Genomic DNA, 24161 nt, shown 5'->3' with positions numbered 1-24161 from the left:
TAGAAGAATCGGTATCTTGGTATATTTTCTTTTACCATAAAATGATGGAATTTTTACGTTCTTACTTACATGCGCAAATAAACATGTGATAAGGAATGATCGTAATCCTAAGTAAATTTAATTATAAAGCTAGATACTTTATATAATTATACTCTAATTAACGCTCAATCAACCCAATAATACTACTACTTACTAATTATTAGCCTAATAAACTATAATTAAATCTCCAAAACGTGATTTTACACATTATTGGACATCATTTTATATAAGGTTCTTGTTACACTACAACAATAAGTATATTTTTTTTACATTTGAACTTTTTATTACAATATACATTTTTTTTCCAAACAGATTACTTAGCATAATGTTCTTTGTTTAATTTTAATGTAAAATAAGTAAAGTTTGTTGAGTTAAATATACATCACAAATCAGTCAATAATATGGATAAATAATCAAAGTTATAAAAAGTAAGTTATCGCATTGCATCGAACGTGCCATCCAGTAGGCTCCTTTTTTACCCAAAAAAAACCTCTACACCAGGTTTCTAATGACGATACCGTCATTCATTTAGTATAAATTGTCACGTCCTTTGTATTGAAATTCCCTTCCTTTCCCTCCGTTATCGCGTTACTGGTAATCGATAACGGGCGCGGATGCGTGCTACCACTTCCTTGTTCATTAATGCCCGAGCCCCTATCATAATCAAGTGCAGTTTATAAACTAGTGTATAATTACGACTAACATAAGCTCCAGCCATTATCAATAAAGGTTGCATCTTCTATTCCTGATAGTGAATAATTGATTATAAATCAAAATATTTTGTACGTTAAGTACTTACTATCAGTAACCGTGCGTTAGAGTGTACGGTTCAGTACCCCTAGTGTAAATTTAGTCGATAGCGAAACGTGACGTACGCGTTAGCGTTAAGTCTCATTTTGTATGGGTTTTTAAACAGCGCGCTAAGCGGGACGTTTTAGAAAGTCAAAAATCTAATACAAAATGACACTTAACGCAAACGCAGGGGTACAGTACCCCTAGTGTAAATATTTTCGACAGCGAAACGTGACGTACGCGTTTGCGTTTAGTCTCATTTTGTATGTGATTTAGAAAGAGCGCGCCAAGCGGGACGTTTTGGAAACTCAAAATCCTATACAAAATGACACTTAACGCAAACGCGTTCGTCACGTTATGATGTCGATAAAACTTACACTAGGGGTACAGTTTGTAATGGTTATTGGTCAATTCTAATTACGGCCAACACTGCTTACTATTTTTCTCCTTATCGGGTATAAAACGTTCTCGAAAATAGGCAGTATTTTTTTAAATAATGCGCACAGAAAGAAAAATATATACGTATTCAAGAAAAATAAGGAAAACTCAACACCTTTTGACTCTCAGCTTGGTAAATATTGAAATAAGATAGTAATCACCATTAAAGATCAATGCCGGCGATCCCAATTTGCTTTGAAATAACTTGAATACGGCAATAAAGATGCCATTTAGATTAAACAGTTAATGTGATATTTTATCCATTTCTGTGTAATTCAAATCAGTGTCAGGGCAGTTATTAATGACTTACAATATCTGAATTCATCGGTGGAATCTAGCGTTCTACCGTGTGAATAAAGATCACGCTCGACGCAACGTTGGGGCAACTGCGCAGCGACGTCATTTCCTGGCTCTACACGATGGCCCAGCGGAGGCCAGTCCAAGGGACGCATTTATGCCTTAGAGGGAGTAAGTGATATTGCTATCTCATTCCAACGCATAGCTGCGTCCCTTAGACTGGTCTACGCTGAGCTATCGTGTAGAGGAGCCCTTCCATAGCGCTGACTAGACTCCGACGCTCAAGAAGCTAATGTGGGGTGGCCCTAATAGTGGTCATAACGACTGGCTATTAGTATACATAATATTATACATAAGATATCTTATAGTTAAATAGCATCTGTCAAATAGTATAGAAACGTTTGCTCAAGAAAGTTTACAGTTTTCTCACGTGTGAGTCGCTAAATTCTCCCTCCCTAATAGACGCTTGATAAGGATGTCTCGTGCCTGAAAACTTGTTCTCTCTTTGAAGAATCTTATACTGTAATCTCTTGAGAAAACCTCCACAGCCCGGAAGGAAATCCTACATACGTTGTATGTGTGTACATAATTTAATCATCAAAAGATTTTGGAGCGCGAATGTTTAAAATCACATGTCTCAGCGGCAACTATGTTTAGAGACATAACACAAACAGCAGAGTATTGAACGAATGATACTAAACAATAAATATTGGGTCGCTTCCAAACCAAACTGACGTCAGGCCATTCACAGGACCTATGTAGGAAACCTTGTTTTGAGATTGCAAACGTGTTGACAGTCACGTACTGCTAACCTTTCTAATATTCACAAAACATTTTCACGACTTTAACTATTGACCAGTGTAATTGAAGCTTCAGATACTATGTCAGGTGTGTAACTACTGTCTAGTGATAGGCCTTATTACAAAGGTACAAGGTGCACCAGTGGTCAGATAAGAAATCCGCGTGGTATTTGCGACGGAAGGTTTATCCTTCTCGCGGGTTTTTACCTTTTATCACAATTACTCAGAAAATATACTTTGAATTGTTCATCAAAACCCTCGGCTATATGGCTAACTATTGTATACGTACAGTCACGTCTGAAAACATCGACACGATCGAAGTGCCAAAAACATGTATACACGACCTTATGGCCCATATATTAGTGTATACATATTTTTGGCACTTTGTCCTTATCGATATTTTCAGATATGACCGTACTAATAGCGCTATAAAACAGAAAATAATAGATAATTAGACGTGTTTTAGGTTAGGGCATTTAACGAACCGTCGCATTTAAGAGCTTATCCCTCTGTCAAAAACCTCGGCTAATGGTCATACTCACGTCATACTTATTGTATGGACTGACGTTTATCTGACATGGCGGCATTTGACGTGCTCCTCCCCACAAAAATTGGCAGTCTTTTGTACAGACAATTACAGACAAGGCGTCTCCGGTTGAATAAATGCTCTAAGTGTTTTCGTTTTATTTTTCTTTAGAGCAAACTTTAAGCTTTTAAGATTAATATTTTTTTTATTGATAACAACATGGAAATATGAAATATGTATGTATTTTCTATCTATGGTCCAGTTTCTGTGTGACTTTTTTATGGCATTTGTTCGTGATTAAAATATGTAAAAATCCAATACTTATAAAATCTACAAATTTGCGTAAGCCTTCTCTTAAGAGCGTTGCCATGAGAACAGTAGGTACTGGTTTTACTGTAATTAAGTAAGACTTCATTACAGCAGACGCTTCGGCAAGCGTAGTGAATGAGCGCTGCACTTAATGCCTGTATTTAAAATCGATACTCTTATAGTTATCAGCGTAGTTTGCCTTGGCAAAAATCCGTGACTAACATCAGACTAAAGTCTAAATTCTACACACAATTATATCGCTTATTTCTAGAAGATTACGATCTGAAATAGTATAAATATTCATGTAGAGTTATGTCACTCCGATTTGAATGAACATTTATGCAACATTGTTTAAGATTATGGGTTTGATATGACTTTATGTACGTCTTAACCGTTTCAAGAGCAATAATCATTCATTATTTATTTCTGACTCAAACTCACTTATCTACGTATATGAACTGTATTAGTAAAAATGCAGTAGTTTTAACATTCAAAAGGAATCTTAAATGTAACGATTTTTCAAACAATGGATTAATGAATAACATATTAACGAGTAATTAGAGACTGGTGTTGTTAACCAGTTAATGCATTAATGATTATCATTTAAAAATCAAATTAAGCCAAGAGCTTGTAATGCAGCAAAAGTGCACACGCAACAGGTGTGTGTGCGTCAGTAAGTTGATCCTACTCGTATAAATCAAGTAGTAGGTTTTTCTTTGTGATTATACTCATTATAATGCAATTTTGTAATACAAACGTTTAATTTAATTAGTGTTCTTGCAAAACACTTACTCATTCGCAACGGCATTTCATTAAATGTTGAAGGGAAGTTTAGATATGAATCATTAATTCTTTGTTGTCTCATCTTTGTTAACTGTAACACCATCATTCTAGATTTTAACGTGAATCATGTTCTTAATTATTGGAGTCACGTCACCGTCCTCTTGTTTACTGAATCACTAACCTGCTAGTAATAACGCAGAACTTAACCGAGATATTGCTTTTCTTTTTTAATAAAGGTCTTTCACAATGTGCAAGTAAAGTATGGGTTAGCCAATTAACAAATAAATTAATTGTCAGATAAACTTCCTGCAAAACTTAGCACTTTATCTACCAGTTAAGGTTATTTGGAGATTGTGAAACGCCATCGATGACTTTATTCGTCAGATAAGTGGCAATTAGACTATTCAGGACTTAACTTGGACATTGTGAAACAGGCCCTAAATTTAACAAAATTTAATTTAACGCCGAAGTCTGTTTTACAATATATTTCCGCGTTTCAATTAAATATTGGTCGCAATTAATTGAGGCTTGAAATTTCTTTGAGACATTGTGATTGAGACAGCTGAGATTTAAAAAAAAAATGTATTCACATTTACGTACCTATTAATAAAATAGAATTTAGTATAGAAGCGTATTGTCAAAGTGAATTTAGTATGTAGTTAACTAAATTTACTGCCATCTTTCGACGCAGGACTAAAACTCTTAGAATGACATATGGCTATTTAAATATCAAACGGGGTCGCCATCTACTCAAGTAAAGACCAAAGGTACGCATCTATTCGAGCATAATTTTTTCTTGATTTTTCGAGGCACGTTTTTTTCTTAGACTTTATTCATGTTATACGGAGATTATCTTTACTACTAATAGTGCCTATTAAAGATAACGAAAATACTTGGATATATTCCGAAACATGTTGTCGCATATATATACCTTTAGGAGTTAAGCATGTTACAAGAAGTCCTGCCAACATTTTTCTACGCATCATTTCTAAGTCACAGCTAATAGTCGTATTATACACTTAAGCTGATAGTCGTACGTGTTTTACTCGTATTCAATTTACCGGTTATCTAATAATCACTGCAGGACCGGTTTTCGTCTCCGGTTTTATTTAAATACCTGTCCGTGCATTGTTCCTGCACTGTTTCGATATAAAACTTGCTTTCTGTGGATTTTGAAAGACGATATTGTTAAACGTGGTATTTTTTCTTTGTTAGGTGAAGCATTGTTATGGTTAATTTAGGATGGTTTTCATCATTAATTAAGAAAACCCCATTTTTGCTCGCCTTTCATTGATAAGGCATTTCACGTCATCCATGCTGTTATACCACTAATTGCGTGTTAAATAAATATCAGTGTCGTGTATATGAACTATTGACTGCTACATAATATATTTAGAAATATTCGTATTCGTAAACACAAGAGACAATTTACGTATAAGAAAAATATTGAAAAAATAAAGTGCGGCGATATGACCTTATCTCAGCAAGTTGCTGGCGACTTTCAGCGCTGATCTTCCGATGAGACCATGTGCCCTATAACTAATTTATCATACGTTTTACCTACTCTTTTAGAGCCAGACCAAGATAATTTGACAGCGATTTTGACAGCCCCAGACGGTGCAAGTGTCAAGTAAACGTCATAGTTTCATAGAATTCTGACGTTTAAAATAACAAGGCAAACATCTGGGCTATCAAAATCGCTGTCAACTTATCTTGGTTTGACTATAGGAATACGAGCGTGACTTATATCTAACATGTAGATCACGTATTATCCTGAACAAGTAAGCTTTCTTCACACGCCTAATGATCCAATCACGTCTTAACCTAGTTATACTGATCGCAATTCCAATATTGTCGGCTACCATTCCCGGAGGTACAAATCTCTATCTCATACGTGACTGTTTAGTGAAATCTAGTGATATTTGAATAAGTAGTTATGGCACTGTTTTAAACCTTAATCCTTGGACATAAGCCCCAGAATATATTGCTTTTATTTAACTATGTCGTCGATATATAAAGCTGGTCGTACACACTAGGGTATGCCTGCGCAGTTTTGCCTGTACAGTGCAACTGCACAGGCAAAGCTGTTTAGAAAACTGCACAGTCGAATGCCAGACGCTCCGTTTTACCTGTTTAGTTGAAAAAACTGCGCCAGTCATACCCTAGTGTATGTCCAGCTTAAACGTGGTTCCTCGAATTGGTTTGATTACAAATAAAATAACTGGATTGTGGTTAATCAAGGCTAATTTAAAGCTAAATTATAGATTTTTGAAAATCTTTTTGACTACAAATAAAAACTTACTGATATGTATGATCTTAGTTACTCGTATTAAATGAGGTCTTCTAGGTAGGTATATGATGAGTAAATTATGAGCAATAAATGTTATTATAACATTAATCCTTCCGCACTCACACGTTTCATAGAAGACATAATTAAATGTAGGTACATACATGTTTCTATATTAACGACTCGATAATTATAAATTACATAATGTAGCTATTTCAAAAACGTCATTATCTTCTTTCACAAGCATTTTTTTCTTATGCAGAAAATCACACGTTTAGATAACAGGAATAAAATAAATGCACGCGCATGCAAATAAGTACATGTAGAGTACGATTCTATATGAGTGGTTGTAATTTCCTTTTAAAATGATTTATATTAATAATGTACATCTGCGCATCTTTTGTTTTAGTATCGACATAACTGCGATCTATTTGACGTATAAAAACAACACACGCATATAATGAAGTTAAATAATGCACTTTATCTGCTTATAATTAATAGTACATTACGATACAAGTGCGAAAAATAGGAAATTCGAAACGAGTGGCGATAAATTAAAACACGACCGAAGGGAGTGTTTTAAATCGACACGAGTTGCGAATTACCTATTCGCACATGTATCGTACAACGTTTTACAGTACATATGGCCCTTTAAATGTTCGACACAGTAACGTAATATGCTAATTCTCGCACTAGTGCTATAAAGTAGCACCATATGTACTGTAAATAATTAAACAGCACATATTTTACAAAAACTTAGTAAAACAACTCTACTCACCAGCCCTTGTATCCTAGGAAACATCGTGCACCAAAATCAATAACTCCAAATACAAAGACGTGTTTACACTGCACGAGCACAACTGTCACTTAGCACTCACTTATCACTACATAACGTGCGCGCGAGTCGGCGCGTGAGACGCGAGTGCGCGCGGGCATGCGAGTGAATCATGGCGGGGAGCCCTCTATCTTTTGTTTTGTTTTTCCAGGCGAGTACAACAGCAGGGTTAATACCGGTTGATTTAATGCGATGGAAAATAAATTAGTCGATTAGTTGATAAAAGCCACGTTGTTATTTTCTTTCATAATATATTTTACAGTACATATGGGGCTACTTTATAGCACTAGTGCGAGAAGTAGCATATTACGTTACTGTGTCGAACATTTAAAGGGCCATATGTACTGTAAAACGTTGTACGATACATGTGCGAATAGGTAATTCGCAACTCGTGTCGATTTAAAACACTCCCGTCGGTCGTGTTTTAATTTATCGCCACTCGTTTCGAATTTCCTATTTTTCGCACTTGTATCGTAATGTACTATTTTAATAACACAAATATACAAGATCTCTCCTGTATTTACTATTCTTTTATCTTCAGATAATTTTGTTCAATAGATATATTGTGTTGTAGTTTAATGAAATCGATAATGTGCTAATATAACTTTATAGTAGGTATTTAAACATCTTCGTGACCTACTTATTTACAGGTATGTTGGTTGGCTGTATGTAGAGGCGAAATTGACAGAAGCCTGAAATTGAAAAAAAACATGTTCTAAAATATTTGTACGTTTGTTCATGACACTAATAACAAAAATAGTAATAAATATAGAACTTTTCTTTATAAACAAGTTTAAAAGAAATTACCAAAACAAAAACTCTCCCAATATAGAATTTCACGCGCAATACTAAGCATAAAATAGAAAAGTTTTCATGGAAATATAATAGAATGAAGCCATGTTATATACATATTATATATCTAATATGCTAACCTATGTTATATTAACTAGTTTGCTTCAACAGTAAAGTCGTTTGGAATTCTACCAGCGAATTGTGTCACGTGGAATATTTATTAGAGATGCCACACATTTTCGGCAACTATTCGGCATCTTTGGCCACTTATTGCAAATTTCCTACATATTACAATTACCTATGAAATACTTATTAAGTACATCTAATAATAAAGAAAAAATATCCAGTGCCACTACAATACTGAAAATGTATTATTGGGAAGTTATTAGAAAGGTAGGTTTTTTGAACATTTTTTTATTTAAATACAGATTTATTTTTATAGTAGGCCATATTTACTTTCCTCTACCTATGTAGCAGTAGTCTGTTGGCACAAACGCTACAGTAATTCTTACAAATAGTAATATTAATTAATACATAAACCAATGAAGTTTCCACTCACTACTAACGTACCTATATATAAAAAAAAACACAAAATAAAACAAACAAAAACAAAAACCACTGTTGAGCTAAAAAAAAATTAATGTAGTATTTTGTAGGTCAAAGAAGTTGTCATATAAAGGTAAATCAAAATGTACATAAATTTTGTATCATATCCGGCACTAAGGCAGCGAACGTTACCGATTATTTTGCGTTCAGTATTCGGCCAAAACCACCATTCGTGGCATCTCTATTATTTACATTTATTTGGCAAATATAAACATCTGGAATTCACGAAACGATAATGTATTGTTTATAACATTACGTAACTTGATTATATACTCATTTCAATCATTCGTTATCATATAACCTCAATCGTGGTTTTAATTATTATTTAATATGATTCTTCAGACATAGGTATAGGAACGAAAAGAAGACTTATTATAATTATTTTATTGAACGTAAAGCAAAACCCTCAAAACAGTTTTTTTAAAGTTATTTGGGTTGTAATTAATTTAGGGTAATGTTGTTTTGAATATTATGGTAATTTTTCAAACCTAACTTAAGGTGTGTTATTTTTCAACGATGTTTGTTTTTGCGACGATGTTTCCAACGTGTCGGTTTATTTAACTGAACAAATAAATCCGTCCCTACTTAACATATTATAGAAATGACTTTTATTTAACTTTATAACAGCTGTATTTTTGAAACGACCGCATAATCAAAAGATAGTTAGTTTAGGATTTAATAAACACACTTTCATAGGTTTCATAAGAAAATTACGACTTTTATTTTTCATATAAAATAATTCAGCAACCAATGTACTTTATAATTATTAAATTAACTCAATCAATTTTTCGTGTTATGGCTCCATCAAGGTGTTGATGATTCTGCCAATGTCGAGGTTGGATAAGACACGGCTAGTATATGAATCTTATTACGGTACGGTATAGACAGTGTTCGGTGGAGTATCCGATCTGCAAAGAAATATTATATTATATTAACTCAAAACGTCGCATTTAATGACGCGACGTCACAAGTGACCAATTTTTTTTTTTAAATATTTATATCACAACAAATTACACAAAGAATTTAAAACTAAGATACACCACTGAAACTTGTTAAAAGAAGTTTATGCGTGGTGCAAATGCATCACTCCGCTCAACTGCATGCTTAATGTGTGGTAATTGACCACGACGTACGAGTTACCGCCGCTCAAATTAAAAAAAAAATAAGTATGCTCTGGTAGTTAAGACTAACTTAAAAAGATCTTTCAGAATTGTTTTATAGCACTAAAACCTACGCCTGGTTTAAGTTTACAGTTATATTAAAAATACACACTATAGTATAGCACAAAGGTTGCTCAAATTTTGTATGGCCCTGTATAATGATAAGATACATACAAGATGTATATTTTTTTCTCAGTATGTTTTCTAAAACCGAAATATAATTCATTATTACCCTTATAGTTTAAATTTTCAACGCTACAGCGCTCAACAAGTATGACTAAATACAGACAATAATAATGCATAAGTAAAAGTTATCTTTGCACCTGTTATTTGTGACAGTTCGCAAGTTTGCGACCGGGTTGTCTGTCATGTGACGATTTAACCGTTATTGATGCGACCTAATACCCTAAAAAGGATGCAAAACAACATACAAAGGCGCAAACATAATATGGTAATAGACATTTTCACTTTTAAATTTACAAGTTTTCACTCTTGTCTATGTCAATTCTACACTACAATCCCTTCATATTATAGAGCATCTCTTTATAAATATTAATTGTATTTAATTCACATGAAATGAGCGGTTAAGAAGTCGTGGTCTTTATCCAAGTAATGTTTTTAAGGGCCCGTTTCACAATGTTCAAGTAAAGTATTGTGGATAGCTAATTAACAAATAAATTAAATAAATAAATAAATAAATAAATAAATATTATAGGACATTATTACACAAATTGACTAAGTCCCACAGTAAGCTCAATAAGGCTTGTGTTGAGGGTACTTAGACAACGATATATATAATATATAAATATTTATAAATACTTAAATACATAGAAAACACCCATGACTCGGGAACAAATATCCATGCTCATCACACGAATAAATGCCCTTACCAGGATTTGAACCCGGGACCATCAGCTTCGTAGGCAGGGTCACTACCCACTAGGCCAAACCGGTCGTCAAAATAAAGAATAATAATTAAGTGCCAGATAAAAATAAAGGTATTCATCTACCAGTTAAGCGTATTAGAAGATTGTGAAATGCAAACGTTGACTTTATTCGTTAGATAAGTGGCAAGTAGTTTATTCTGGACTTTACTCGGACATTGTAAAACAGGCCCCTAAATCTCTTCAGTTTGTTCAAAACTTGTCATTGCCTGGTTCTTCACCACGCCTCCTAAGTTTCTCCCAGTCCTTATTTTAATGATACGAATATTTTTTTAATTAGTGTACCATTTTGTACCTTCTTCTTCTTCTTCCTCGCGTTGTCCCGGCATTTTGCCACGGCTCATGGGAGCCTGGGGTCCGCTTGACAACTAATCCCAAGATGTGGCGTAGGCACTAGTTTTTTACGAAAGCGACTGCCATCTGACCTTCCAACCCAGAGGATAAACTAGGCCTTGTTGGGATTAGTCCGGTTTCCTCACGATGTTTTCCTTCACCGAAAAGCGACTGGTAAATATCAAATGATATTTCGTTACCATTTTGTACCTAATTACGAAAAAAAAAAACAAATACTAGTAGATAATTCCCTTTTTCCTATTCATAATCGGATGAAAGTGTCAGAACCGTTTGTCAAAGATGGGCCGATTTATAATTTGCTGTAAAAAATCGTGAGATTTGGATTAAATTTATTTGTTTAAACTTTATTGCATAAACAAATGAAAATATACATATGGCGGGCTTAAAGCCAAAAGGCATCCTCTACGTGTCAACCATTGGGTCAACAAGAGACATATATATTGATTTATGAGTAAACTAAACGCAATGTTTTTATCTATGGTAAAATATGAATGTCTTTGTCTATGTTACTGATTGATTACATACATTGACTAACTAATGTGATTTTCAAGTATTTAAAATGTCGTATTAAAAAGTGGAATAAATACTTTTAAACAATTATAATGTTATAATTTAAAACATATATTGCTGCAGGAGAGATTCGTAAATTATAGGGAATAGTTAAAATTTGGCTGGTTTGAGGAGCTCCTCACTGTGACTGGAATATATACGAAATACTAATTTTGAACAAAATTAATGTATGTAATTTCCGTTGAGTTACAATAATACTATACATTTTCGTACCTTAGTGGAAGATTTAAGACATACTGTGAAATTGAGCTTATTATGTGAAAAACTACTGTACCGGACACCGTCCTGTAGGTCATCCTAAGTATCGATAGGCGGACAGAATGGAGGTAGATCGCCGTGAGCTGGCGTGAATCTGCACAGGACCCGGTAAAATGGCGTGATCTTGTGTTGGAGGCCAAGACTCATTTTTGGTCACTAGCAGTGCCCGTACTTTGCATGCCGTTAACGCAAAAATGACGTAATTTAACATACAGGGAGTTGTTTTACAATACTACAAATTTAGATAACTTACTTATTGACGGTTATCAAAATAAATACTTGTTACGAGAATAAAAGCTTGTTACGCTGTTAAAAATCAAAAATATGTATTATTTAATAAATTAATAATCTATTATTTATTTGAGTGACAATAAGATGAAAGTCAGTTAGACGTTTCTGTACTCATTGTCAAGTATATGTATAACTTACGTAAAGAGGTTGATAAATGATTAATTATTACGAAAATATTAATTGGAATCAGCGCGCGGAATGTAGCGTGACGTCATTTTTCTGTCAACGGCATGAAAAGTACGGGCTCTGGCACTAGTAAGTAGTAAGTATGTGCAAAATAGGGAAGTCTACCCATCTACCAAATTTTATTAAAATCAGGCGAAAAGTAATCGATAATAAAATAAAAATTCGCCCAGATATGTATTATTTCTCGCCTGAAACAGGGAATCCTAGTTCAGGCACATGTAAACAATCACTATTTTTAAGTCTGTGTTTTATATAAATATAACCATGGAATACGTGTTTTGAAATAAACTAAGTATGTTTAATGTTTATGTTATGTTTACTTAAGTAATAAAGTGGTGATCGTGTCTGTGAAACAAGGTGGATTTTATTTTCTGCGAGTTAAATGGCTCATTTTGACTCAGATAACAACTTGATCCAGTGATTAAAGTTGAAACAGAACGCTTTTGGGAAATTACTTCCAAAGTAAACTAACTCCTTATTACAATTATTTACAAGTAAATTACCTGTTAATTATTTTTAATTATGATTTTGAAAGGAGTTTCGTAAATAACGTTTAATAATGGAAGTTGAAAATGTTATGGACAATGGATTATACTCGTATTTAAATGGAAATTAGGCGTTATGGTTTTTAAATAAAATTAACAGAAAATATTAATAAGAGGAGGGCTGTATTACCACGTGACTGTTAAAAGGCACAGGTAATTAATGTATTATTTTACAAGTATTAAGTAAGTAAGTAAGTAAATATTCTTTATTGCACCAACAATTATACATTTTACATACATGTAAAACTACAAATGAATTTACTAATATCATATTTAATAAAATTGAAAATTGAAAAGCGGTGGTGGCCGAGTGGGTCGTTCGCCTTTCAATCCGGAGGTCGCGGGTTCAAATCCTGGCTCGTACCAACGAGTGTTTCGGTATTTATCTACTTACGAAATATCATTAAATTTGATATTTACCACTAGTTTTACATACCTATACATCTGCGAAGAAATTCAAAGACCTGAAGAAGAAATGTGAAGACCCCAACCCGATGTAGCCCAAGCCCTCTCAAGCATGAGAGGAGGCCTGTGCCCAACAGTGGGACGTATATAGGCTAAATTATTATTAGATTAATAAAATTGATTATAACATAAGTACTGAATAAGCCGACTGAACGGGAAGGAAATTATCAAATTACTATGTTGCACTGTGACAAATGCAGTTAAATATTAAGCATAATGGAATAAAATGTGGCATTATCTATGAAAAGGGACCTTATTGTCGATTGCGCTTACGCCGCGCTGCGTCGCGCGGCATTGTATTTGTATCGGAGTATCGTTAATAATGGCGTAGGCGCCATCGACAATAAGTAAGAGCCGACTTCATTACTGTGTTATTGCTTTCAATAACATGCATTCATTTGTTATTTTAGTAAAAGGTTATCTTATAATAGGTACCTATTACTAGGGATTTCGTATCAAATAAACAAGTTAATAGGAAGGATATTGTGCATAACCAGCATAACCGTGGAACCGCCTGGTGCCTTGACAGTCGTGAGGTATTAGGTACCTTTTATTATTTAATCTTTATTACTTAACTCAAGTACAGTCGTCAGAAACAATGGCACTGTGTTCATCCACTTATCGTTTGTAATCTACATTGGATTAGATTGCGCAACAAGACAAGAGTGCGCAGCGAAACGACTACACTTGTCCTAGATGCATTATCAATATCGATTTATTCTGAAATTCAGATTAAATTGTATGGCACAGCATACATACATACAAATGTTTAGAGAAAAAACGATGACCGCCTATTTTACGAGATTGCTATTTGCGACACGCATTCAAAGCGCAATAACATAGTTCACCGTAGTTTTAAAGTAAAAAAAATTTTTGGTGTTTCGTTTTTAGTATAGATTTTGACTAATCAAGTACCTATTTTGTTTTTCCCCCAGAGCCTATTTTATTTAAAGGCCACTAATTACAGGACTAGATATACCTTATCCTATTGTATGTGCAAAGTTTCCTAGCAATAGTTAGATATACCTCATCTCATTGTATGTGCAAAGTTTAATTACAATCCAACACGTAGTTTTAAAATGAGAGCGTAACTACTCGTATGTTTGTATGGAGAACCGAGCTCGCAGGCAGCGGACTCGAATGTTTCAAACAAAAGGGTTTACGTACCTTACGTGTAGCAGGTATTTTCCTTGATAATTTACCTTGAATATTGCAGTAGATTAGCATAGTTTACTAATCATAAAGTTACGTGATTTGTAATTAATAATCAGTTTTTTTTTTCTTATACTACGTCTGTAGGTACTTTGGTAAATGTATATTCATGCATGTTGTGGGTAAGCATATAATAAATGAGGATTAGTCTTGATCTGAAACTGGTGTTTGATTGTCGCTTCCCAAGTACTTTAACATGGCGCAGTCGGTAGGATACGGCACAAATTCTTTACTCGGTGCCAAAAACAAAGCGAATCAATTGAGCAGTACGCATTCGAGCTGAAAAAACTAGCAAGCGCTTGCGAGTTTAAAGAGCTAATAGATGATTTGATAAGGGATCGCCTCATATGTGGAATACAGGAGAACGCGCTGAGGGAGCGTTTATTGCGAGAACCGGACTTAACTCTAAAAAAGTCCTTGGAAATATGTAATATTGCACAAATATCGAAGTTGCAGGCGGGGGCAATCAAGAAAGAGTCCTGTGAACATGAAGCTTATACTTATAATATTACTGCGAGTAATAGTCAAGCCCGGGTTATGCTAGAGAATGAGGGTAGCCCGTACGGTCAGGTGAATTGGATATCAAGACGTGGAGGGTATCGAGCGCGAGGCGCGCCGAGGGGCAGAGGCCGCGGCTGGTCGCAACCGGCCCCGCGCCCCGCGCCGTCGCGCCGCAGCGCCACTCCTGCGCAAACAACTGCTTCATCGCGAGAAATAAGACACCAACATCAACAAATGGGACCCTATGGTGGAATTAGATCTGAAGTGCAGTGTCTAAAGTGCGGGCTAGCTCACGGTGTGTACATGAAGTGTCCGGCTTTAGGGAAAATGTGTTTGAGTTGCAATAACTATGATCATTTCTCACGCATGTGCACGGTGTATAACGTAGAAGCTGTGGAGCCCTCAGTGGAGCCTGTAATAGGCAGAGCGCCGGGGTGGAGGGGTTGAATCACTTAACACAGTATACAGGTTAACAGCTGTATTGTCTCTCAGCTTGTCCACTCGAATCCCCTAATACTTACAATTCTATCATTATATATAATTATACTACGTGACAGAAGAGGAAATCCCTTATCGAGTGGAGGCGCAAGATCTATATTAAATGTGCTGATCACTCAATATGCACTGACGTGCCGATATGAGTGTCTGCCTATCGCACCTCCCCTGAAAAGGTAGGGGTTCCCTCCCCTGAAAAGAACACTATTGGTAATACAACTTTACTCTATTCTTATGTACTAAATAATCTGTATTATTTTTAATTACCTTTAAATTGGAACCTATTATGTCTTTTATTTTATAGGGTCCTAAATATAGGTCATTTAATTTATTGTAACATTCATTCTTAATTAATACTAAATCACCTTTCTTAAAATTAACAATGCCTGAATTACAATTTCCTTTTAAAATTAAATTATTTTTAACACAACCATTGCATTTCACAAGTAATATTTCACATTTAAAAGTTACAACATACTTATATCATGTTTTATCCGAGTCCAACCTATCTAAAAGTTACTCCTCAACAGATGCTGTAGCTGTGATAGGTAGTTATAAATTATAACTATAATTATTACCTTCCGTTTGCTAAACTTCTGCTCCTGACAATCTTTACATCGTTTTACATAATTCAGTTTTCCCAATAACACTCGTACCTCTTCTGGATACCGTTAACCATTCTAGTTCTACCAGCATATCCACTATTTAGTAACAGTAATAATCCTTTAAATCATTTCCCGATCGGTAAGTTCGTTTATAAGTAAAAACTAAATAGTTCCTACATAACCTAGGTAATTCATCATGTCCCGCGCGAAAGACATTAATTAATCAACATTGTAACATCCTTTTTACTTGTGCTCATTTTAATATAGAACAACTCTACTATATTCAAACTTTTCCACAAAGAGCCATAAATAATCCTAATGTCTACTTTGGGACCTTTCCATACCATGATCAAGTCTCGTAACGATACGTCTATGCGTGCCTTCGTTCATGGAGAATCTTGATTCATATAAATTGTAGAGTTCACACAACAGCATTATCAGTATCATATTTTAAACTTCTGCACTGTATAACCAAGTCTCGTAACGATACGTCTAAGCGTGCCTTCGTCAATAGAGAATCTTGATTTATGCAAATTGCAGAATTTACGTAACAAAATCTTCAGTGTCATTTTTACCGGGTCGTTCCGAATATTCTATCCATCTTATCATTATTTACTCGACCAAATTATTAATTCTGTATCTTCCTGCGTCCCTTTCATGATATCTACTACTCTAGGCTGGGTCAGCTCCAAAGACGTATGTAGTATCATAGTGTCGTGTCCAGTTTATTTGTTTAAGTATAATCCGTTAGAATCCTCAACCAGTAATCTTTATTTATTTATAATCCGTAAAAAAACAAAACTTGATAATTCCCTTTCTAAACAAGTTACATCTATGTGATAACTAGTATTATAATACGAAATATTTACATAATCTTCGTTAGACACGAAAAACACAATTCATTACATACACATGTCATCCACCTAAATCACGTGCTGACTAACATTGACATCACACTATCCGTCTAACGTACAGAAACTACATGATTTCTGCCTACTCGCGAAACCACCCGTCCTCGACCTTGCTGACTCGCACTAATCGCACCGCGATTATAGTTTGAGTGTGCGGAAATAAATTCGATACAATCATTTTTAGAATGCAAAGAAAGAGGCATCTCTAAATAAACACCGGTAATTTTCGATACTCGTACCGTATCCGACCTTAATAAATTAAAAATCCCCGATTTGCTAATCGCCGAGAATATCCGCTCACCTCAACATCAAAATCCACAGCTGCAACTTCTTTTCCTTACAATATTGCTCTACTAAGGACTCCAACTTTTAACACTTGGCTCCCCTAATAACTTATCTAGACTACTCATTAAACAAAATAAACACATATATAACACATGAATATAAAAAAAAAAAAAAACTAATCATAAACATATCACCTAAACATTTTCACGAAGAATCGCTCGCCGTACCGCTTGACACTCCAGCACCCGGCAGCAATGCGTAACCAGACGCGTAGCCGACGACATCCCGAACCTCCGACAAATCCAAACCCGCCGAAGCCAATGAAGCAATACTGATACTGGCAGCGGTTACCATAACATTGTCCTTCATTTAACATTATGATCTCATTCTCCGTTTCAGACCACCCATGTTGGTACGTTGATTACCCAAATTAACAAAACAATAAATCACTGGGTAAGCTTGACGCCGCCGACTCGTCCTCAAAGTCCTCTTCATTGTCGTCGTCCATGATGATTTTATATCCGCAGTATCCTCACACAGAATTCGTGTCTACGGTCGCCATGTAATAGGCAGAGCGCCGGGGTGGAGGGGTTGAATCACTTAACACAGTATACAGGTTAACAGCTGTATTGTCTCTCAGCTTGTCCACTCGAATCCCCTAATACTTACAATTCTATCATTATATATAATTATACTACGTGACAGAAGAGGAAATCCCTTATCGAGTGGAGGCGCAAGATCTATATTAAATGTGCTGATCACTCAATATGCACTGACGTGCCGATATGAGTGTCTGCCTATCGCAAGCCTATCGATCAGGTAATCTATTGTCTTAGTAATTCGCGTAGTCATTGGTCTATAGATTTAACTTTTGGAGCAGAGGTTACTATTAAATTTAAACTGGATACCGGGGCCGATGCCAATGTTTTGCCGGTAAGATATTTAAGCCAGGTTGGTTTAGCAGAACAAGATTTAACTAAGACGAGTACAAAGTATAAGAGTTACTCAGATAACGACATCATCGTACTAGGCGCGTGTCATTTGAAAGTACAGTACAAAAATAATTATTACATACTGGAGTTCGTGATAGCGGATGTACCGTCAGCACCGGTGTTAGGCCGCGACTCGTGTTGTGAACTTAAGGTAGTTAAGTTAATAAAGAACATTAGCGTCACACGGGAATCACAGGATTATGATTATATATTTCGCGAGTACAACGACGTTTTTGAGGGATTAGGATGTATGCCGGGTGAGTACAAGATAGAAATTGATAGAAGTGTTAGACCCGTAGTTCACGCTCCGAGAAAGATGCCGGTAGCCTTAAAGGATAATATCAAGGAAAAATTAGATAACATGGTAGATGAAGGCATAATTGCAAAAGTGGAAGGCCCTACCGACTGGGTCAACAGTATGACCGTAGCGCGAAAATCTAACGGTGACTTACGTCTTTGTCTAGACCCACGTGACTTAAATCAGGCCATTAAAAGGGAACATTTCAAGCTGCCGACCTTGGATGAAATTACTGTAAATTTATTGGGATCAAAATATTATAGTACGTTGGACGCAAAACAGGGATTTTGGCAGTTACGTTTGCACAAAGAAAGTACGGATCTTTGCACGTTCAACACATGTTTCGGTAGGTATAAGTTTTTAAGGTTACCGTTCGGAATTACGTCCGCTTCAGAGGTTTTTCATAAGCGAATGTTTGAAAACTTTGATGACATTCCCGGAGTATGCCTATTTATAGATGATTTACTTATCCACGGCCGTACTAAAGAAGAGCACGACGACCGGCTGAAAAAGGTGTTCAACAGGTGCCGGGAAATCAATTTAAAGTTAAATAAAAATAAATGCAAATTCGGTTTAACAGAAATCAAATATTTAGGTCATAGAATTAGTGCGAAAGGTATATATCCAGATAGCTCACATACCTCTGCCATAAAAAATATGCCACGACCAGAAAACATAAAAGATTTAGAGAGATTTTTGGGTATGATTAATTACGTAGGCAATTTCATACCAAACTTATCGGATAGGAATTTTGTATTGAGGGAGTTGTTACGTAAGGATACCGAATGGCATTGGACAGAACACCACCAAAAAGCGTTCGAAGACTTAAAAGATTGTTTGACAAAAGCTCCCGTTTTACAGTTTTATGATCTCAATAAACCCGTAGTGATTTCAGTAGATTCGTCTAAGAATGGATTAGGATCTTGTCTTATGCAAAATGACTTACCGGTTTGTTACGCTTCGCGATCGCTTACCAAAGCTGAGCAAGCTTACGCTCAGATTGAGAAGGAGCTTTTGGCCGTGGTTTACGCGTGTGAGAAATTTTATACCTATATATACGGTAGGGGTGACATAGTAATAGAAACCGATCACAAGCCCTTGGTTAGCATAATTTGCAAGCCCATAGCAACCGCTCCAGCTAGATTACAGCGAATGTTGCTTCGTTTACAGCCGTACACGTTCAAGTTAGTTTATAAACCGGGGAAATATTTGTATATGGCAGATACATTGTCACGCGCTGTAGAACCGACGTGCGGTCCAGTTGATGTGCCGCGAGATCAGCTGGATTTGCAAGCACAAGTTTGTACCATCGCGGTGAGTAACCCGTTACTGGACACGCATTTTGTAAAAATACAAGTTGCTACGCAAAATGACGTGGAAATACAAACAGTACTGAAGTATGTCAAGGATGGGTGGCCAACACACAAACATGAGGTTGACACTCAAGCTAGGTCTTATTGGGGTTATCGCGACGAACTTTCGTTAGCATATGGCATGTTATGGAGAGGCGATAGAATTGTTATTCCAGTTGCAATGCGTAACGAAATGTTAAAGCGCGTGCACACAGGGCACTTAGGCATAGATAAATGTAAATTGCGTATTAGGGAGAGTATGTTCTGGCCAAATATAAATGCACATGTAGAGGACCATATTAGTAACTGTCAGGCATGTTTGACATTTAAAAATCAAAATAGAAAGGAAACCTTAATCCCACATCCAGTGCCTGAAAGAGCGTGGTCCAAACTAGGTGTTGATATATTCCATTTTCAGCAAAACCAATACTTGATAGTAGTAGATTATTTTAGTAAATACGTTGAAGTTGCAAAATTAAATTCTCTAACCTCTGATCACGTTATTAAGGAATTAAAAATAATTTTCAGTCGACATGGTATTCCTAACACGGTGATCTCTGATAACGGACCTGAATTTAGATCCAATAGTTTTGAGATATTCTCGGCAGAGTGGAGTTTCCAACATATAACCTCATCGCCACACTTTGCACAGTCTAATGGTCAAGTTGAAAGGACGGTTCAAACGATCAAAAACTTGCTAAAGAAAACTCACTATGAAAAAACTGAATTTAGACTAGCTTTACTAGAGTATTTGAATACCCCTATTAGTAACAAGCTAGCTTCTCCTTCTGAGCTTCTCAACAGCCGTAAACTAAGAGGTATTGTACCATGTCCTCCAAAACTGCTTTTGCCTAAAATTCAGAGAAATGTAAAAAAAGAGTTGGAAATACGTCAAGAAACACAAAAACATCAATATGATAAGAATGCTCGCGACATGTCTGAATTACACCCAGGCCAAAATGTAAAAGTAAGAATAGACAAACGTTGGGTGAGTGGTACCGTAATATCATTGCGCGGTATACGCTCGTATTTGATAAAAATATGTGGTGGTGGCACTTTGATTCGGAATAGACGACATCTCATTAAAGATTCTGATCAGCGCCCGGCAGCGCAAAACACTTCTGTGTGCTCCCTGCCTTACGATGATATCGGTACCTGCAGTGATAACGCGGTGACGTCACCGAGCGGCGCGGCCAGCGCGCCGCGCGCCACCGACATCGACACCGGGTTCGATTCTCGTGACACGGTCGCTCGCCCCGGTCCATCCAGTTTACTATCTGCTCCCACCAATAATAATAGTAATAACTATGTTACTCGCTCCGGCAGGGAGGTGATCGCTCCTGATCGGTGGGGTTCCTGGGGCTGGTAAACTGTTTGGAATGGTAATGTATTTTAAGATGTATGTTGTGTACCTATAATAAGTTCTACAATGATCAATGTTATCTAATATCTATAATAATGTACCTATTGCCTGTACATGCACTTCAAGGCCTAAGTTGTTGTTTATTATTACTAAATTAAAATGAGTTTCGTTGTAAGTTCTTACACTAATTTCAATCAATTATATCATTATAATGTAATTAAATTAATATTGTTATAAACGTTACATAATTATTACTTTTAGTATCTGAATTAAGTACATTGTCTCACGAATCAATGTTTTATCTGGAATAAAATATGGTTTGTCATTTGAACACTGCTACGTAACTATGCATAGATATAAGAAAATCATTTAGCATGTTGATGTGTTGTGTCATGTGTTATAGCAATTTCATGTTTTAAAATTGTACACCAAACAAGTTTTGTTGTAGTCTTTTTAAATTTACCTATAACAGTCAGCATTTATTTCTTAAACCTTTCACCTAGTTTTTTTTTTCTCTCGTTTGAGAATACAAATAACCAAAAGTAAAGTAAACATTACTAGGTATTATGTACCTCTTGTTTATGTCAGTTTTACCTCATACACTTTTTTTTGTATTTTTTTTTAAAGAGGAGATTGTAGGTACTTTGGTAAATGTATATTCATGCATGTTGTGGGTAAGCATATAATAAATGAGGATTAGTCTTGATCTGAAACTGGTGTTTGATTGTCGCTTCCCAAGTACTTTAACAACGTCGGCTTGTTTGCCAAGCATACGGCCCGTCTGGTGGTAAGCGGTTACCGTAGCCTATAGACGCTTGCAACTCTAGAGAAGTTACATGCACGTTGCCGATCCTAACAACCCGCACCCTGGTCGAGCTCTCTGGCAACCTTACTCACCGGCAGGAACACAACACTATGAGTAGGGTCTAGTGTTATTTGGCTGCGGTTTTCTGTAAGGTGGAGGTACTTCCCCAGTTGGGCTGCTCTAGATCTGAAATGACACCCGCTGTGCTGTGCCCTACCACACTAAGCGATATGACATTCACTGTGTCCATACCTCTCTTTTGGACGTAGTTTAAGGACATACCAGAGGACATACTAGCTATACATATACAATAAGTTCTTGTATTGTCGGAAGCTAGCTGGGCTATCCAACTAGGTAGGTTAATGTCCTTGTATATGCTTCTATAGAATACCTGGTGCCCATCTTGCAGAAGTATCAAGACTCAACGAAAACAGACGTTTGAGGGCATGTATTTAATGAGATGTCCGGCGTGACATGGTGTAAATAAATATTCTATTATTTCTTAATTATAGTTCAGTTTGGTTATATGCTTCTCTCATTTATATTTTTACGACAAACAAAATTTATGATGATTTGAGAATCTCTTCCTTTTTTTATTTGGAAATTTGTGAACATAATCACAGAATATTTTTCTATAATATAAGTACTTTCAATTTACTTTAATCTCAATATTTATTAGTCCTAATTTGAATTTCGAAGTCGATTAAAAATGTAGTTCATACACTGTAACTAATTGTTAAATTAGAATCGACCCTTTGACTCTTAGATACGACGATGATGATAATACATTATTCAAAGGACGATGAGGAATTCAAACAATTATTTTCTAAGAATTCGCGTGTAAAAACTTGATACATCAAAATTCAAAAATTTATTCTGCAAGTAGGCCTCAAAGGCTCTTTTACAAGTCAATACAACAATACTTATCAATCACCGTAACACACAAAACAGGAAAAACAATAGTAACCGGGTCACATTATCTTATCTTATGTGTGTTATCAGCCTGATTTGTTTAATTTAGGCCAGCAATTGTTCTAGTTTTATCAAAAGATTTAGATATAAGTTTAGCACTCTCAGGTGATGGTGATAAAATATCGATATCGCAGTATACATACTGTACTCGCCATATTATGTAGCCTTCAAGGAAAACTTGAGTTTAAGCAGATATAACAAAACACGTGTACATTATTTTTTCCTGTTCTCAAACATATACTCAAACAAGCCATTAACTAGCAAGTTGCTCGAGCATCACTTTCTATAGGAGTTAGAAGATTTAGTAACTTTTTAGAAATTCGGAGGACAATTTCTCCCAATAGGTTGAGTTTGGGCAGCTAAAAAAAAATACGTGTCCGTTATTTTAGACTACTCTATAACATATATAAATATGAATCAAATCGGAACGGGACAGTTGGGTACCTTTCCTTGTAAGTAACAAAATTCAAATGAATTTTTGTTTATATAATTTAATAATTTATAATATTGCGGAAAATATCTACTTATTATTATCTAGTTCCCAATCAATAATTATCTTCAAACGGTTATTTTATAATTTCTCTTGCATAATTATCGGTTCGTTTATGTAAGGATAAACAAGTTCAGAAATATGATGACGGCGCTATAATCAAAGATATTGGTAATTATAATAAATATATATTGTTTCATGATAACAAATTACTAATTTTCTAAAGAAATTTAAAAACAGTTATTGTTTGCCGCATAAGGAAAAAAGATTGACTTGATGGCAGGTTTCCTTGTGTTAAAATTATAACAAAAAAACTGCGTGCTAGGATTAACATTTAGGATTACATACAATTCTGTACCACATGGTACCAATTTTTTTGCACCTCGTACTTTTTGAGTTTCTCTCTACGCTCTAGTTTAGCAGCACCAGATTAGCACTCGCTGGAAAAAATAACTTTGATTTCATTTTAAATGCAAACTGATATCTGCTATAACATGCCGACATGACGATTAAAATATTTGCGTCTAATATCATTTCCACAAAGGTAGGTTACCCACTGACGAATGGCATGTTAAAATCAGTCAAATTATTTGAAATGTACTT

At 35.5% G+C, this 24161-nt stretch overlaps 3 protein-coding genes across 5 annotated transcripts in view; 1 reads left to right on the top strand and 2 right to left on the bottom strand.

The window, feature by feature from the left end:
- The window catches only part of LOC133523766 (probable E3 ubiquitin-protein ligase sinah), a 71605-nt gene extending 64386 nt beyond the window's left edge, over positions 1-7219 (bottom strand). Inside the window, exon 1 of the mRNA XM_061859495.1 lies at positions 7050-7219. Coding sequence (XP_061715479.1) covers positions 7050-7073 — 24 coding nt within the window. The 5' untranslated portion in view covers positions 7074-7219. The remainder of the gene's footprint in view (positions 1-7049) is intronic.
- LOC133523759 (adenylate cyclase type 2-like) overlaps positions 1-24161 on the top strand; it is a 302517-nt gene that overhangs the window by 217228 nt on the left and 61128 nt on the right. The window lies entirely within an intron of this gene.
- The window catches only part of LOC133523760 (pre-mRNA-splicing factor ATP-dependent RNA helicase PRP16), a 454093-nt gene that overhangs the window by 394914 nt on the left and 35018 nt on the right, over positions 1-24161 (bottom strand). The gene's annotated exons all lie outside the window — the stretch shown is intronic.

This window comes from Cydia pomonella, chromosome 12 (assembly GCF_033807575.1).
Source record: "Cydia pomonella isolate Wapato2018A chromosome 12, ilCydPomo1, whole genome shotgun sequence".
Lineage (NCBI taxonomy): Eukaryota > Metazoa > Arthropoda > Insecta > Lepidoptera > Tortricidae > Cydia > Cydia pomonella.
Note: the sequence above shows the minus strand (reverse complement) of the source record. Positions and strands in the feature narration are given on the sequence as shown.